The sequence below is a fragment of the Cucurbita pepo genome, chromosome 19 (assembly GCF_057944985.1).
Source record: "Cucurbita pepo subsp. pepo isolate OVF chromosome 19, ASM5794498v1, whole genome shotgun sequence".
NCBI classification, from domain to species: Eukaryota; Viridiplantae; Streptophyta; class Magnoliopsida; order Cucurbitales; family Cucurbitaceae; genus Cucurbita; species Cucurbita pepo.
The window spans coordinates 2,771,415-2,785,980 of record NC_141816.1 but is presented as its reverse complement, the minus strand read 5'-3'; the positions used below and the strand labels follow the sequence as shown (position 1 = coordinate 2,785,980).

The 14,566-nt window shown below is 36.7% G+C and overlaps 3 protein-coding genes across 3 annotated transcripts; 2 read left to right on the top strand and 1 right to left on the bottom strand.

Annotated features, from left to right (window-relative positions):
- Window positions 1-1,169: 1,169 nt before the first annotated feature.
- Window positions 1,170-4,343, top strand: PTAC13 (plastid transcriptionally active 13). Its single transcript, XM_023663088.2, has 4 exons — window positions 1,170-1,685; window positions 2,607-2,785; window positions 3,646-3,949; window positions 4,039-4,343. The coding sequence occupies exons 1-4, from the start codon at window positions 1,281-1,283 to the stop codon at window positions 4,117-4,119; spliced, it is 969 nt and encodes a 322-aa protein (XP_023518856.2). The 5' UTR covers window positions 1,170-1,280; the 3' UTR covers window positions 4,120-4,343.
- Window positions 4,344-9,745: 5,402 nt separating this feature from the next.
- LOC111782205 (bark lectin) lies at window positions 9,746-11,201 on the top strand. The gene has a single exon (XM_023663028.2). It carries the CDS (start codon window positions 9,895-9,897, stop codon window positions 10,999-11,001), a length of 1,107 nt encoding a protein of 368 aa, XP_023518796.2. The 5' UTR covers window positions 9,746-9,894; the 3' UTR covers window positions 11,002-11,201.
- Window positions 11,202-12,166: 965 nt separating this feature from the next.
- On the bottom strand, window positions 12,167-14,118 carry LOC111781834 (tubulin beta-1 chain). Its single transcript, XM_023662545.2, has 3 exons — window positions 13,629-14,118; window positions 13,262-13,531; window positions 12,167-13,052 (listed from the first exon to the last, which is right to left on the bottom strand). The coding sequence occupies exons 1-3, from the start codon at window positions 14,020-14,022 to the stop codon at window positions 12,376-12,378; spliced, it is 1,341 nt and encodes a 446-aa protein (XP_023518313.1). The 5' UTR covers window positions 14,023-14,118; the 3' UTR covers window positions 12,167-12,375.
- Window positions 14,119-14,566: the final 448 nt, after the last annotated feature.

Sequence of the window (14,566 nt, the reverse complement as noted above, 5' to 3'; positions counted from 1 at the left end):
AAGTATAACTAATAAGTACATTTCGTTGCAATATTTAATTATAATTTAAATATTTGTTTCTCATATTTAAGTTAGTTTTTAATATAAGAGTTAGAAGGTTATATTGGGGCAGGACTAATGAGTACATTTTATTCATTGCAATATTTAATTATAATTTAAATATTTGTTTGTCATATTTAAGTTAGTTTTTAATATAAGAGTTAAAATGTTATATTGTAACCCACGTAGGTTACGGAGATTATGGAGGTTATGGGTATTTTTTATTTACTGACCAATTTAATTTAGGACAACAGGAAGATGATGAAAGTTATACGTATTTTTCATTTACTAGCCAATTTAATTTAGGACAACAGGGAGATTATGATATTTCTCATTTACTGGCCAATTTAATTTAGGACAACAGGAGATTATGATATTTCTCATTTACTAGCCAATTTAATATAGGAGGAGTTATGTGTGACATGGGTTAAATTGTAAAGTCTATATAAAGCCTATTTTTCTTTGATTAGAGACTATTTTGAAATTAAAAAGAATAGAATTTATATTTTTTTTAGCTTTGACGAGAGCTAAGTTTTTCATGGCAATTTTTGGTGTTTAAAACTAGCATGTTAGAGTCATAGTCATTTAAGTGGTATTGATCAAACTTCTTATGAACTGATTCGAATCACGAGTTTACAAACGAGTTTTCTTTACTCTTGATCTTTATAACTAAAGTAATCCATTGCATACTTTTCCGATTCCATATCAAGGCTTCTTCATAAGAGGAAGATTCTCCACAGGTACGTTTACCATAAATTTTAATTTTATTTATTTTTTTTTTTTTGTTTATTATTCTTTTTTAAAATAATAGTCATTTAATTATTTTAATATATACATTTTATTTTATAATATAAAATATTAATTGGTGTTGATTTACTATCTTATTGTAAATTATTATTTATTGATAAAATCATTCCACCAAAACAACCCAAATACATAAATAAATTAGTTCCATTGGCAACCAAAAAAAAATCTAAATGTAAAAAATATTTGTGTAATTATTGTGATGAACATCTCGATTAACTCGTTTCAGTTTATATGGGCTATGGGCTCGGACTGTAAAACCCGGCCCAGAATAATGTAACCCGATTCTCAAGGGCGACAAGTCGGCTCGCAACGAAAATTATCTCCTTCATCCAGCAACGACAAATGGGAGTCGCAATAACACCACCTATCGGCGTTATCATCACTGGTGACTCCACACCCGAACCAGTAATCGAAAACTGGTTCCTGTGAAGACGATGGCCTGCGGGCTTCTGACTTGGACTACACTTCCTCTTCGCTCTCCCTCTTTCCCTTCCCTTTCCTTCTCTCTCTCTTCTTCCCTGCGCACGCAATTATCAATCTCTGCCGCCCTCGAAACTGCCGCTGATGATGTCCTGCAGCTGTCGGCGCGGGAGAGGAGGAGGCTGAGGAACGAAAGGAGAGAGACGAAAACCACTAATTGGAGGGAAGAGGTGGAAGAGAGGCTCTGCAAGAAGCCGAAGAAGGAATTTGCCAATTGGACTGAGAAGCTCAATCTCGATTACCTCGCTAAATTAGGTCCTCAATGGTGGGTTATGCGGGTCTCTCGTGTTAGAGGCCAAGAAATTGTTGAACGCCTCGCTCGTTCTCTTGCTAGGAACTATCCTGACCTCGATTTCAAGGTGAAATTTCTGCACTCGACTCTTTGATTTCTGTGTTCGTCGCTCAATTGGATTTTATGTATTGTGTTGATTTGGATAATTGAATGGATTCTGTTGTGTTGTTTTCTAAATTCATTAGCATAACTCAAAATATGAAAATCTTCTGAGCTCCGTTGTTTGGTGGAAACAAACCAAAAAACTATCGAAGTTGAGTTAGAAACGTTCATAATCTTCAACTTCTTATAAAAGATTCAAGCCAAAACGAAAACTCCAAAGAACTTCAAATTTCTGCTATAATCCAAAAAGATTGTTGAGGATCTTCAAGGAGTCTCACGTCGGCTAATTAAGGGATTGATCATGAGTTTATAAGTAAGGAATACATCTCCATTGGTATGAGACCTTTTGGAAAATCAAAAGTAGAGCCATGAGAGCTTATGCTCAAAGTAGACAATATCATAGGGTTCGTGGTTCCTAATAAAGATGACTTTAATCGAGTGCATAGCTGAATAGACAGAATGATCCGAGCTAGAAGCAACTGAAACTCCCCAATCAAATTTACTTAACCATTCCAAACAAAAGCACCAACAAGGTAAATGACCTCCACAAACTAACTCATTGAGTAGCCATGCCTTCATTAGTGAGGAGAATTTATCCTGTATTAGAGTATCACTTTTTGATGGTTGATTTTCATTGAAACTTAAAAAATGGGGGAATCTGACTTGATGGATGACTGGAAATCAAGATCCACACTAACTACACTAACATCAGATTCACAATCCGAGCCCTCAACAAGGAAACAAGAGGAACCATCGTGTGCAGAGTTTGTTTTAGAAGAAGGTAATATGGGGAGTTTTTTTTGGTTTTTTTTTTTTTTTTTTTTACCTCTCAGTTAGCACAAATTGTTAGAGACGATTATGTGTATCAACACTCAATTTCTTGCAGATATATTACCCGTCTGTCCATGAGAAGAGGAAATTAAAGAATGGTTCTTACACGGTTAAACCGAAAGCTGTTTTTCCTGGATCTGTATTTATAAGGTGTATCATGAACAAGGAGATGCATGACTTCATTAGAGAGTGTGATGGAGTTGGAGGCTTTGTTGGTGCGAAGGTCGGAAACACGTGAGTTGTTATTCTGTTTTTCGTTGCGAAAATAGTTATGCAAATATTTGTTCTTTAGGGGATAACTCTACTCAGAAATTGTAAAGAAACTTCTAAGAGGAAATGAGGAACTAGGTAACATCCCAAGCCCACCGCTAACAGATATTATTCTTTTTGGGCTTTCCCGTTCGAGCTTCCCTTTAAGGTTTTTAAAACGTGTGTGCCAGGGAGAGATTTTCACACCCTTATAAAGAATGTTTCGTTTTCCTCCCCAACCGATGTGAGATCTCACAATCCGCCCACTTTTGGGGCCCAGCGTCCTTGCTGGCACTCGTTCCTCTCTCCAATCGATGTAGGACCCCCCCCCAGCGTCCTTGCTAACTCACCGCCTCGTGTCCACCCTCCTTCAAGGCTCAGCCTTCTCGCTGGCACGTCGCCCGATGTCTGGCTCTGATACCATTTGTAACGGCCCAAGCCCACCACTAGCAAGTATTGTCCTCTTTGGGCTTTCCCTCAAGGTTTTTAAAATGCGTCTGCTAGAGAGAGGTTTCTACCCTCTTATAAAGAATGTTTCGTCCTCCTCCCCTACCAATATGAGATCTCACAGGAACACTAGTGGCCATTTGGGATTATGAGATTTGTTTGTCTTGTAATCTAGAGACTAGAGACTGAAGGATTTTGGAATCTATTAGGCTGTGGCATTGAACTGAATCTAAAAATTTTTGTGAAGACTTTTGTCTTTAAATTTGAAATTTCAAGACTATGGACAGTAGCTTTCATCCAACAAGTTCAAATGTAGAAAACTCTGTATTTTCCCTACTTCTGTACTGTATTGTCCACAGTGATCACTCTGTTGTTCTGATAGTTTGAGCATTACACAGGAAACGACAGATAAACAAACCAAAGCCAGTATCTCAAGACGACATGGAAGCAATTTTTAAAGAGGCAAAGGAACAGCAAGAAAGACATGACCAGGCTTTTCTAGAGAAAGAGAAAGAGCAAGCTCCGAACCCCAGCGTGCTCGAGACTGACTTAGATACTAACGGTACTACTGCCACAAAGCACAAAGGAAGACCTAAAAAAGCTGTTAATACTTTATCTCCGGGATCAACCGTTCGGGTCGCATCCGGGACTTTTGCAGAATTCGAAGGCTCTCTTAAGAAAGTGAACCGTAAGAGTGGAAAGGTGTGCTGTTTTCTTCTAGATGAAGAGTTTGCTACAAAGAGATAGAAGAAATTGTTTTTATGTAACCATAATTGATTTCCTTGATGCAGGTAACTGTGGGATTCACACTATTTGGGAAGGAAACCCTTGTAGAGCTTGACATTGGTGATATTAAAGTCGAGCCGAAATGAGTGAATGTACTTTCTCGTCGATGGTAAGTTTTCGAAATCACAAGGCACCATTTATCTTATCAACTCGAGCTGTATCATAGGTTTTTTTCTTCAACTTTGATGGAAAGTTCAGTGCCCCTTGGTATAATCAGTCAAAAAACCACACCCGTTTCCTGTTCCATGAAGTACCAAGTGGTAAACAGAGAAGCTATCTAACCATTAGCCTTAATCAATTCATAATTTTCCTAAGAACTTGCAAGGATCTTCTTTGGTTCTTCAAATTATTCAACTCACTGTGAACAACCTTGATTTTGTCTCTTGAATTATGGCCTTTATTGCAACAGAGTAAACCACCATGGGTTGGTCTAGTTGGTCTACTGGTCGAGTCAAGTAAATAGTACAAGGCTTAGAGAGAATGGGTTCATAACATGGATTAATATCCTACGACCTCTTGACAATAAGATGTAGTAAGATCAAATGATTGTCCCGTGAGAATAGTAGTCTGAATATGCACAAACTAGCTCAAGACACTCACGGAATATTCTTCTTCTACAAGTTTTTGCTCAAGACACTCACTAATTAATTACTCGTTCACTCTTCATTCTTGCCTATGAGTGGTTAAATATAGAGGAAGAAGTTCATGAAGGCGGAGGATAAGTAAGCAGCTCCACTTCATAGCTCATAGCTCGCAGGCACATCCATAACTAATAGATAGAATAGCTATGTTGCTTGAATTGCCAAACATCTCTTACTTTGATGAAACACGTCTAGAGACGTCTAGAGATGAACTCTGTCCACTGATAACAAATATTGTTTTCTTTGGACTTTATCTTTCGAGATTCTCCTCAAAGTTTTTAAAACACGTCTGCTAGAGAGACTTTTTCACACCTTTATAAAGAATGTTTCATTCCCTCTTTTTCCAACCGACGGGGATCTCACATTCTTAATGGAAATCAATAAAAGGAGGCCCAAATGGACATTTGTTCGACTTTTGAGACCTAAATAGGGAATATTATATCCTTAGTTACTTTGAGAATCAAATTTTTTAGAAAAAAAAGGTAAGAACATATAAGAAAATTGATGAAAAAGAGTGTGTGGGGATGGAAAAGAGCCCACATGGGGCTGCTGTCCCTTATGGCTTCAAACCCTTAATTTAATGCTACATGTGAGTGTTGTTTGTTAAGTCACTACCTCTTCTTTGCCCCACTCCCCACCTTCACCCTTCCATCCAACATTTTTATACAACAATTTTATAACTTTTTTTCCTCTCCCTTTACATGCGTACGTCGAATCCCGAGCTATGAAGGAAGGAAGTGAAGGAACGGATGAAAGTACTAATAATAACAAGTTCGGTTTTATTATAGGACAACCCACCAATTTCATTACAAGATAACTCATAACGTTCACACTAATCTAACTATTATAAACCGCTACATTTAGTATCAACTAGACCGAGAAAATGGTTCTCTTGCTATATTTTATTTTATTTGTTCTCCCTTCAACGTGTTAAATGTAAAGTTTTAAAGTTTTTTTTTTTTTTTTTTTTAAGTATAAGGTATTATTAAAAAAAGTTTAAAGTTCATTTTAGATGAAATGCAAAGTTTAATGTATTTATTAAATTAGTCCGTCCGTCTAAATTATATGTTTGAATTAAAATGAGCTTTAAATTCAATAGAATAAACCTACTCAAAGATAAACATGCAAACATGCGTGATGTAACATCTTTTAAGGTATTTACATCATCGAATTGAATTTAAGATACTATTATCTTTGATCTTAGTAGCTATCACAAAAATATTAAATAGCTCTAGTTGTGATATGGATGAAACATAATGCAATAGAATCACTTTGACGTTTTTTTTGTGAAACGAGAAAAAGTTAAAGAAGTTGTCTTTGAAACCTCGAGCTCATATTGATCTTGATTAATAAAGTATCAAAGTGACATAATTTATTAATAATTGATGTGTAGTATGTTCTTAACGTCGGAGGTTATAATCAATGTCTCGATATTTCATGTACCAATATTATAAAGTATTTTTGTCATTTTTTTTTCTTTTTTAGGCAAAGTACTTTTATCATTACTTGGGAATTTTTAAATTTATAATAATATTTTTCCCTTTATATAAATATAAATAGGTTAATTATTGGGACCCACTACCATCAATGTCATGGATCATATGGAGTGGGCATATTCAATTATTGGTTCAACAAGCCATGCACTACATTAACTAAAGTATACACATACACATACATTAATAACCCACAAATTGAAGAAAAAAAAGGAAGGAAAATTGTCCTATAACTTTGAAGTGCGGGTTGAACTCCGCTATAAAAGAGAGGTCTCTCACTTTGTTTTATCATCCCACTTGAATGGTTCAAAGCTAGTCAGAGAAAATACTTTCTTACGGTTCAAAGCTAGTCAGAGAAGCCACTCGGACCCTTTCATTCTAGTTTCAACTCTTCAGGATCTCATACATCATTTTTTGTTACATGCATCGAAGAATTTTTTCTTTTATGATAGTACAGACGTGTATGCTATAGGCAGAAAATCGGCCATTATGTTTATTACAATGCTGCGACGGTCACTATTCCTACTGAGTGTCCTACAGTAGCACCAAAGAATGCTAGCTCGATTAGGAAAGGGCCTAGGAAGTGTGCGAACCGATGGGTGGGTCCATACTCGCACGTGTGGGATGTGTGTAAAACAGTAAATACACATCCAATTACTCGCTTAGGATACGCCTAAGGAAATACAAATTTATATGATAGGTCTCACTTATCATTGTGTGTGTTTGCATTTAAACACAATAGTGAGATCAAGTCATGTGTTACTCTTATTTTCCAGGTAAAAACAAGGCTCTCATATATGTTAATATAGGGTACATTTGTTTTATTTTATTTATAGTTATTTTAATTTTTGGGACGTTTTAGTAAACACTAATTGTTTCATGATAATGTTTTAAACGATTATTTTCGCATAAAATGATTGTGTTTTGTATATTAGTGGTAAATTAGTTGAGATTTAATTTAATGGAAAATATAAATGTGTTAAAATACAATTTGTAATGATATTGTAGAAAGAAATATACCCTAAGTTAACAAATAATCCACTTTTAAATTATATATATATATATATATATATATATATTCAAGTGTTCTAAAGTGAGCATCAGATTATTCATTTATACAACAAATGCTCGAAGATATTTGAGGTGAGACTTCATTTCTTCTCGGATGGTTACAAATTTATAATGGATAATTGAAAATTAGATTTATGATATTTCATTAATATATTTTAAATTTCAAGATTTTTTTTTTAAAAATGCCATCAAATAAGGTCAAATGTTTCATTTTGAGATTATATAAAGTCCTCTGTATCATCTTTACAAAATGAGGCTTGAAAAATTTAGTAAAATGAACATTTGTGCTTTCAATTTAGCCAATAACTAAGTTTCTTTAAAATGATAAGTAGTTTAGATTGTATGTTTAGAACCATTCAAGTTTGACACGGTCGATCTTGCTTGTGGAATGATTCAAATACCAAACATACGTTCTTACCTTGAGATTGAGATATTCGATCAACAAGATAATTTAAATCTTACTTCCTTGTACTAATTTCTTATCATTTGATATCAGTTATTTATCGGTATGAGTTTATTATTATTATTATTATTATTATTATTATTTATTTTGAAGAGTTACCAAATGGTAACAATTTAGCTTTATGAAAGTCAAAGTTGGTCAAAGTAGATTTTTCATCGACAAATTGATCATTCACTGGTCAAAGTATAAAAAGACGAGTTTTTCTCTATGATTTTATCGACAAAAAGTAAAATATAATTCGACCAACTTTGACCTCTACGAAGCTAAATTATTAAAAATATAATATATGTAAATTTTTACGCTATAAAAGCACAAAAAGAATATCTATATTTTTGTAACACCAAAAAATAAAAATAAAAAATAAAAAATAAAAAAAGTGAAAAATGTAATAATGAGGAAATAATAGAGAGGGAAAAAGGCAATTTGAAGAGAGCACTACGAGTTATTGTCGGACAAAGGCTTTGTTTGGTAATTTGATAATGCCAAGACGACAAGTCGTTCAAATCTCTATGTCAAAAGACCACACATGCCCCCCCTCTATTTTTATACGCAATTCCAAATCCAAAACCCTTCCCTCATTTTAATGGTCCCCCGACCCGACACGTCGTCCAATAATCCTCCCACCACTCCACTTTTTTTTTTCTTTTTTTTTTTCTAAATTTAAATTATTTTTGAAACATTGAAGAAGAAAACGTACTCGCTCACTGGGTTGTACACGTGTCCCGTTTTAATGCTCTGCTATTTAAAAGCCAACAAGGAGCGCGTGACTTTACGACAGTGTACTTCCCCCCCGTCTACTCTCTCTCTTTCTGAAATAACGGTTAAATATGTTTCCATAATTTGCTAAAATCCACTTCTTTTTCCCTCTATTTTCAATTTCACCCATCATTTTTCCTTATATTCGAAACTACCCCACACTTTCTTAACATAAATTATATTTTGCCCCTTTTTCCATTGACTTTTATTTTTGGTACTAAGTTACTTCAATCTTGGTAAATAATTTGGGGGAAAATTTTCAAACTTTACTAAAAAGAAATTTGGGAAAACTGAGTGTTATTTGCATTTTACTCCAAATTTTAACCCATCTTTTGTACGAAACCTTTTAGATTTAGACTATGCTACATGGAAAAAACCAAACACTTCAGTTTTATGTCGATATATATATATATATATATATATATATATATATATATATATATATATATATATATATATATATATACTAGTGTACATGGTTCGGGTTAAATTAGGTGGGAGGATTTTTCTGATGGTTGGGTCGAGTGGAGGATTTTTTTGACCCAACCCAAAAGTTCGGGTTGGGTTGTCTATAATAAAAAGAAACATGTATTTGCCTGGAGTCAAACTCAAGTGTGAATGTCCCTGAACCAAACTCAGTACCACTCTAGCAAACCCATTAATACAAAAGAATTCTTAATTTTTTTTTTTTGCTCGGGTCAATTCGAAGGTTTTGCCCATAAACCCGAAATTGAACTGATTCCGTTCAGGTTCAGAAAAATGAACTAAACCCTACCCGAAATTCTAATCCAACCCAATCCTTATAGTTCGAGTTGGGTTCGAATTTGTAAACTCAACATCAGTTTGTTAAACTTAATCTTTCAATCTCATTGTTGTACACAGTTTAAGTACAAATTTACACGCCGAAAATTAAATCTGTTTTATTAAGAGTATTTGTTGCTACTATCTCTAATGATTTGGGCCGGTACTAGTTTTGGTTAATATTTTAATATTTCAAAGAAATAAAATGTTACTAGAAATTTGAACTTTTAAATAAAAGGGAAGTTGCTAATAATAATAATAATAGGGTGTGAGTTGTGAATATTTGGAAATTAGTTAGGGGGGAATTTGAAAAGTGAAAGAGAAGGAGGGGCATAATTGCAAAAACAATGAAGTTAAGAGTAGATGCCATTAATTTCCTCAACCTCCGAGCCCACCCAACCCTTTAATGTCGATTCTTTACTTTCTTCTTCAGCTTTCCATCTTCAAACCCTAGTGGAAATATATATATATATATATATATATATATATATATATATATACAAAAAAAGTTGCAGAAAAAAAAGAAAAAGTTTCATTCCCAGGTAAAGAAGAACATGTTTTTACTCCACAATCCAAAGCAACCGCACTAGCCTCCTTCCATCTTGCAATACCCCTCAAGCTTTTTTCACTTCAGCCATGGCGGCATTTCATCTCCCCTCCTTCCTTTTCTTCTTCCTTTTCTTCAAATCCATCCATTCTCTTTCATCTTCTTCCTTTTCCCTTTCTGGGTTTCGTGGAGATCCACAGTTTGAGCTCAATGTTGCTCTCTATGGCGATGCGGCGGTTGTCGATGGCGGCAGTGCTCTCCGTCTCACTACTCCGGTCACTTCCAGTGCTGGGCGAATCGTGTACAAGAAACCCATCAGACTCGTTCGAGGTAAATCGAGGAGATTGATGTCTTTCTCGACTGATTTCTCGTTTTCTTTGTCGCCAAATTCAGGGGAGGATGGTTTGGGTTTTGTTGTTGTTCCTAGTAGTTTTAATGTCAGTGCCTTTGATAACGGACCATTTGGGCTTAATTTCGAATCGGAGAAGAAACAGAAGTTAAACATGATCGTTGTTAAATTTACTACTTCTTCTGATGCTAAGAATGGCGATCTGGTTAGAATTTTGGTAGGAATTGATGTGGGTCACAAGAGAAATACATCATTTGCTGATTCAGGCATTTTTTCAAACAGTTCATCGGCATTAATTAGAGGGCAGAATTTGCACGCTTGGATAGATTACGAGGCGGGTTCTAGGCAATTAGAAGTAAGATTAGCAGAAAACACCTCGAACAAGAAGCCATCTGTGGCATTGCTTTCATTCCCAATCGATATCTCTCAGATTTGGAGTGAAGATGAGGAACTGCTGGTGGGTTTGAGTTCATCAAATAGGAACTCATCGCAGCCATGTTTGGTGTATTCATGGAGCTTCAAGCTCAAGAACATTCCGAATTGGATGCATTCGGAGCCCCTGGATCCGAAGTCTATCGCCATTAGTAAGGAATCAGAACCTCAAAATGTTGTTAAAGAGGGTAATAATTGCTTTATGAGAGTAGTTGCAGCCATGATTTTTGGGACTGGGTGTGGGGCATTAACAGCCTTTGTGGCGTTGTATTTATGGACCATCTTCGGCAATAGGCGACCAGTGGTGCCTGAGGAGTTAGCGGTGCAGCAGATGGACGTTGTCAAGTACAAGAAAGTTGTGGTGTTGGACAAAGCCATGGAAGATAATAATGGTAAGAAGGAGGTTGATGTTTGAGTTTGGGTAAAGAAAAGGAAGAAATTTGTGTTGTAAAAATTCAATATGTTTGTTTTGTTTTGTTTATGTTCATGTAATTTGGGTATCAATTGTCTAAAGATGTAGGTTTTTTAGGTTACATTATGTGCAAAAGGCATGCCATTCCCCTATCTGGCTGTTTGTATTGTGATTACCAATTTAATGGAACCGCCACTTTTAACATGTGGGATTGCTGAGCTAACAGGCTAATCCGAAAATGTCAAGATTATAAGTCTGTTCATGTCTTGTATAGCCTCTTAGAACTTGTGGATCGAAATTGAACATGATGCTCCTATGAATCCTAAGCCAAAACGTTCCTTTTCTTGTTACTTCTAGTTTAACAAAGATAGGTTGTGAGATTCCACATCGGTTGAAGAAGTGAACAAAACATTCTTTATAAACGTGTAGAAACCTCTACCTAGCAAACGCGTTTTAAAAAATTTGAGGGAAAACTCGAAAGGCGAAAGGGAGAGTCCAAAAAGGGCAACATTTGTTAGTGGTGGTCTTGGACGGTTAGAAATGGAATTAAAGTAAGACATGGGGCAATGTGTTAGTGAAGAGGCTGAGCTCCAAAAGGGGGTGGATTTAGGGATCCTACATCAATTGGAGAAGTGAGCAAGTGCCAACGAGAATACTAGCCCCAAAAGGGGGTGAATTGTGAGATCCCACATTAGTTGTGGAGAAGAATCAGGTCATGTGCCAGCCTAGGCTGAGCCTCCGGAGAAAAGGAACTAGGTGATGTGTCAGTCTAGGCTGAGCCTCGAAGATGGGTGGATTAGGGGTCCCAATTGGAGAAAGGATCCCAATTGGAGAAAGGAACAAGTAATAGCGAGGACGCTGGCCCCAAAAGAAAGAGGATTGTGAAAATGCTCAGTTGAAGAAGAGAACGAAACACCCCAAAAGAAAGTGGATTGTGAAAATCTTCAGTTGAAGAAGAGAACGAAACATTCTTTATAAGTAGACACACCGTCTTAAAACCTTAAAAAGTGAGCACAATATATGGTATATTTTGACTTGCTTAATCAATAATTGATAATAGAGGTCTTTCCGAAGCAAAAACAAAGAACAGCTTTCTGCACAATTCCACACTAGCCTTATGTGCTGTGCTACTTAACAAGTCAAAGGGATACACTTGAGATGTCACATGGGATTTGAACAAAAATTCATATTAGGTAGTAGGTTAAAATTTGAACAGAGTGAAGACACAATCAGTTCCAGAAGTCAAGCACATAATAAAAGACAACAGAAAAAAGAAAAAAAAAAACATTCATGACTGGCAACAGAAAGTTGCAAAACTTGCAACATATTACATCCCTACAACAAACATGGAAGGAACCCCATACTATCTTCTTCATCTTACACATCTTCAGGTTCCTCTTCTTCTTCTTCCTCGTAATATTCCTCATCAGCTGTGGCATCTTGGTACTGCTGGTATTCCGAAACCAGATCGTTCATGTTACTTTCGGCCTCGGTGAACTCCATCTCGTCCATACCTTCACCGGTGTACCAATGCAAGAAAGCTTTCCTCCTAAACATGGCAGTGAACTGTTCGCTCACACGTCGGAACATTTCCTGAATCGATGTGGAATTTCCGATGAAAGTCGAAGCCATTTTCAAACCGGTGGGAGGGATATCACAAACAGTGGATTTGACATTGTTTGGAATCCACTCCACGAAGTAAGAGGAGTTTTTGTTCTGTACGTTGAGCATTTGCTCATCGACCTCCTTTGTGCTCATCTTGCCTCTGAACATAGCAGAGGCGGTTAAGTAGCGACCGTGTCGTGGGTCGGCGGCACACATCATGTTCTTGGCATCCCACATTTGTTGAGTAAGCTCGGGCACAGTCAGTGCTCTGTACTGCTGAGAACCACGAGAGGTAAGAGGAGCAAAACCCACCATGAAAAAGTGGAGACGAGGGAAGGGAATGAGATTAACAGCGAGCTTTCTGAGATCTGAGTTGAGTTGTCCAGGGAATCTCAAACAGCAAGTCACACCGGACATTGTTGCAGAGATCAAATGATTCAAATCACCAACTGCTCCAACCATACAGATACAGATTAGTGCAAATGAATGAATATGAATTAAACCAACTTCAGTTTAAACACAATACAATAAGCAAAACACCTATGATTTAAGATATGCTTTCTTCAACTCCAGGTCAAAATCACTAGACTAACATAATTCAGGTACTAGATCTTATGAACAATTTACAGAAAGCTGTGTAAAGGAAGATAGATCTTACAGCTTGGAGTGGTGAGCTTGAGAGTACGGAAGCAGATATCGTAAAGAGCTTCGTTGTCAAGAACCATGCACTCATCTGCATTCTCAACCAGTTGATGAACTGAGAGAGTTGCATTGTAAGGCTCAACGACAGTATCAGAGACCTTGGGAGATGGAAAGACAGAGAAAGTAAGCATCATCCTGTCGGGGTATTCTTCTCTGATCTTCGAAATCAGAAGTGTTCCCATTCCAGATCCAGTTCCTCCTCCTAGAGAATGGCAGACCTGAAACCCTGAATTACCGAAAACCACAGGAGTGTCAGTAAAAATCCCAAAGAGACATGGAGATTTAAAAAAAAAAACAACAATAGAGGCAGATCGAGAGCAAACCTTGCAAGCAATCACAGTTCTCCGCCTCCTTCCGGACAACATCGAGCACGGAATCAATAAGCTCAGCGCCTTCGGTGTAATGTCCTTTCGCCCAGTTGTTTCCAGCACCAGATTGACCAAAAACAAAGTTATCCGGCCTGAAGATCTGGCCATAAAGTCCAGATCTGATACTGTCCATAGTGCCGGGCTCGAGATCCATAAGAACAGCACGAGGCACATACCTACCGCAACTGGCTTCATTGTAGTACACATTAATCCTCTCGAGCTGAAGTTCGGAATCACCACCGTACTTTCCAGTGGTGTCGATGCCGTGCTCGGCGCAAACCACCTCCCAAAACTTGGCACCGATCTGGTTGCCACATTGTCCACCCTGAACGTGAAGGATCTCTCTCATTTTTGCAGAAGAAATCGAAGAAACAAGAAATGCGAGAGGATGAAGGACGGAGAGAGAGATTGAAGGGTTATCTTTTTACGGAGAGAGGGAGAGAGAGAGAGAGAGAGTGGACTGGTTTATAAAGGGAGAAGGGAGAGAGAACTGTCAATTAGGGTTTTTCTTTTTTCTTTTTTTTTTTTTTTTTTTTTTTTCTTTTTTTGGTTTTAGTGTGAGGAGAGAGAAGACATGTGAAAATGGCAACGGGCTACCTGGTGGGATGGTAACGGCAAATGAAATGCACTGGAAAGGTTTCAAATTTTGAAATTCAAATTTCATGTAACAGCTGGCAAGATCCGGCCTTTTTTTTTTTTTTTTTTTCTAAATGCAATTATTAATAAAAAAATAAATTAAATTAAATAATATTTTTGTTTTTCTTTTCCTTTTCCCTTAGAAACTCGACTATAAATAGTCGAGCCCTTGCTACCTTACCCTCATCACTCCTATCATGTCACTCTCGGTGTTCAGCGCTCCCTTCTAACTCTCGAGCCGTCCATGTCCTTTTCTT

Bases quoted from the DNA above. Each gene is read 5' to 3' on its own strand.
- PTAC13 (XM_023663088.2), top strand. From the start codon at position 1,281: ATGGCCTGCGGGCTTCTGACTTGGACTACACTTCCTCTTCGCTCTCCC. The intron at 1,686-2,606 runs GTGAAATTTCTG...AATTTCTTGCAG, and splicing joins ATCCTGACCTCGATTTCAAG to ATATATTACCCGTCTGTCCA. The intron at 3,950-4,038 runs GTGTGCTGTTTT...TCCTTGATGCAG, and splicing joins TGAACCGTAAGAGTGGAAAG to GTAACTGTGGGATTCACACT.
- LOC111782205 (XM_023663028.2), top strand. From the start codon at position 9,895: ATGGCGGCATTTCATCTCCCCTCCTTCCTTTTCTTCTTCCTTTTCTTC.
- LOC111781834 (XM_023662545.2), bottom strand. From the start codon at position 14,022: ATGAGAGAGATCCTTCACGTTCAGGGTGGACAATGTGGCAACCAGATC. The intron at 13,532-13,628 runs GTTTGCTCTCGA...TCGGTAATTCAG, and splicing joins GAACTGTGATTGCTTGCAAG to GGTTTCAGGTCTGCCATTCT. The intron at 13,053-13,261 runs GTAAGATCTATC...TGGTTGGAGCAG, and splicing joins CAAGCTCACCACTCCAAGCT to TTGGTGATTTGAATCATTTG.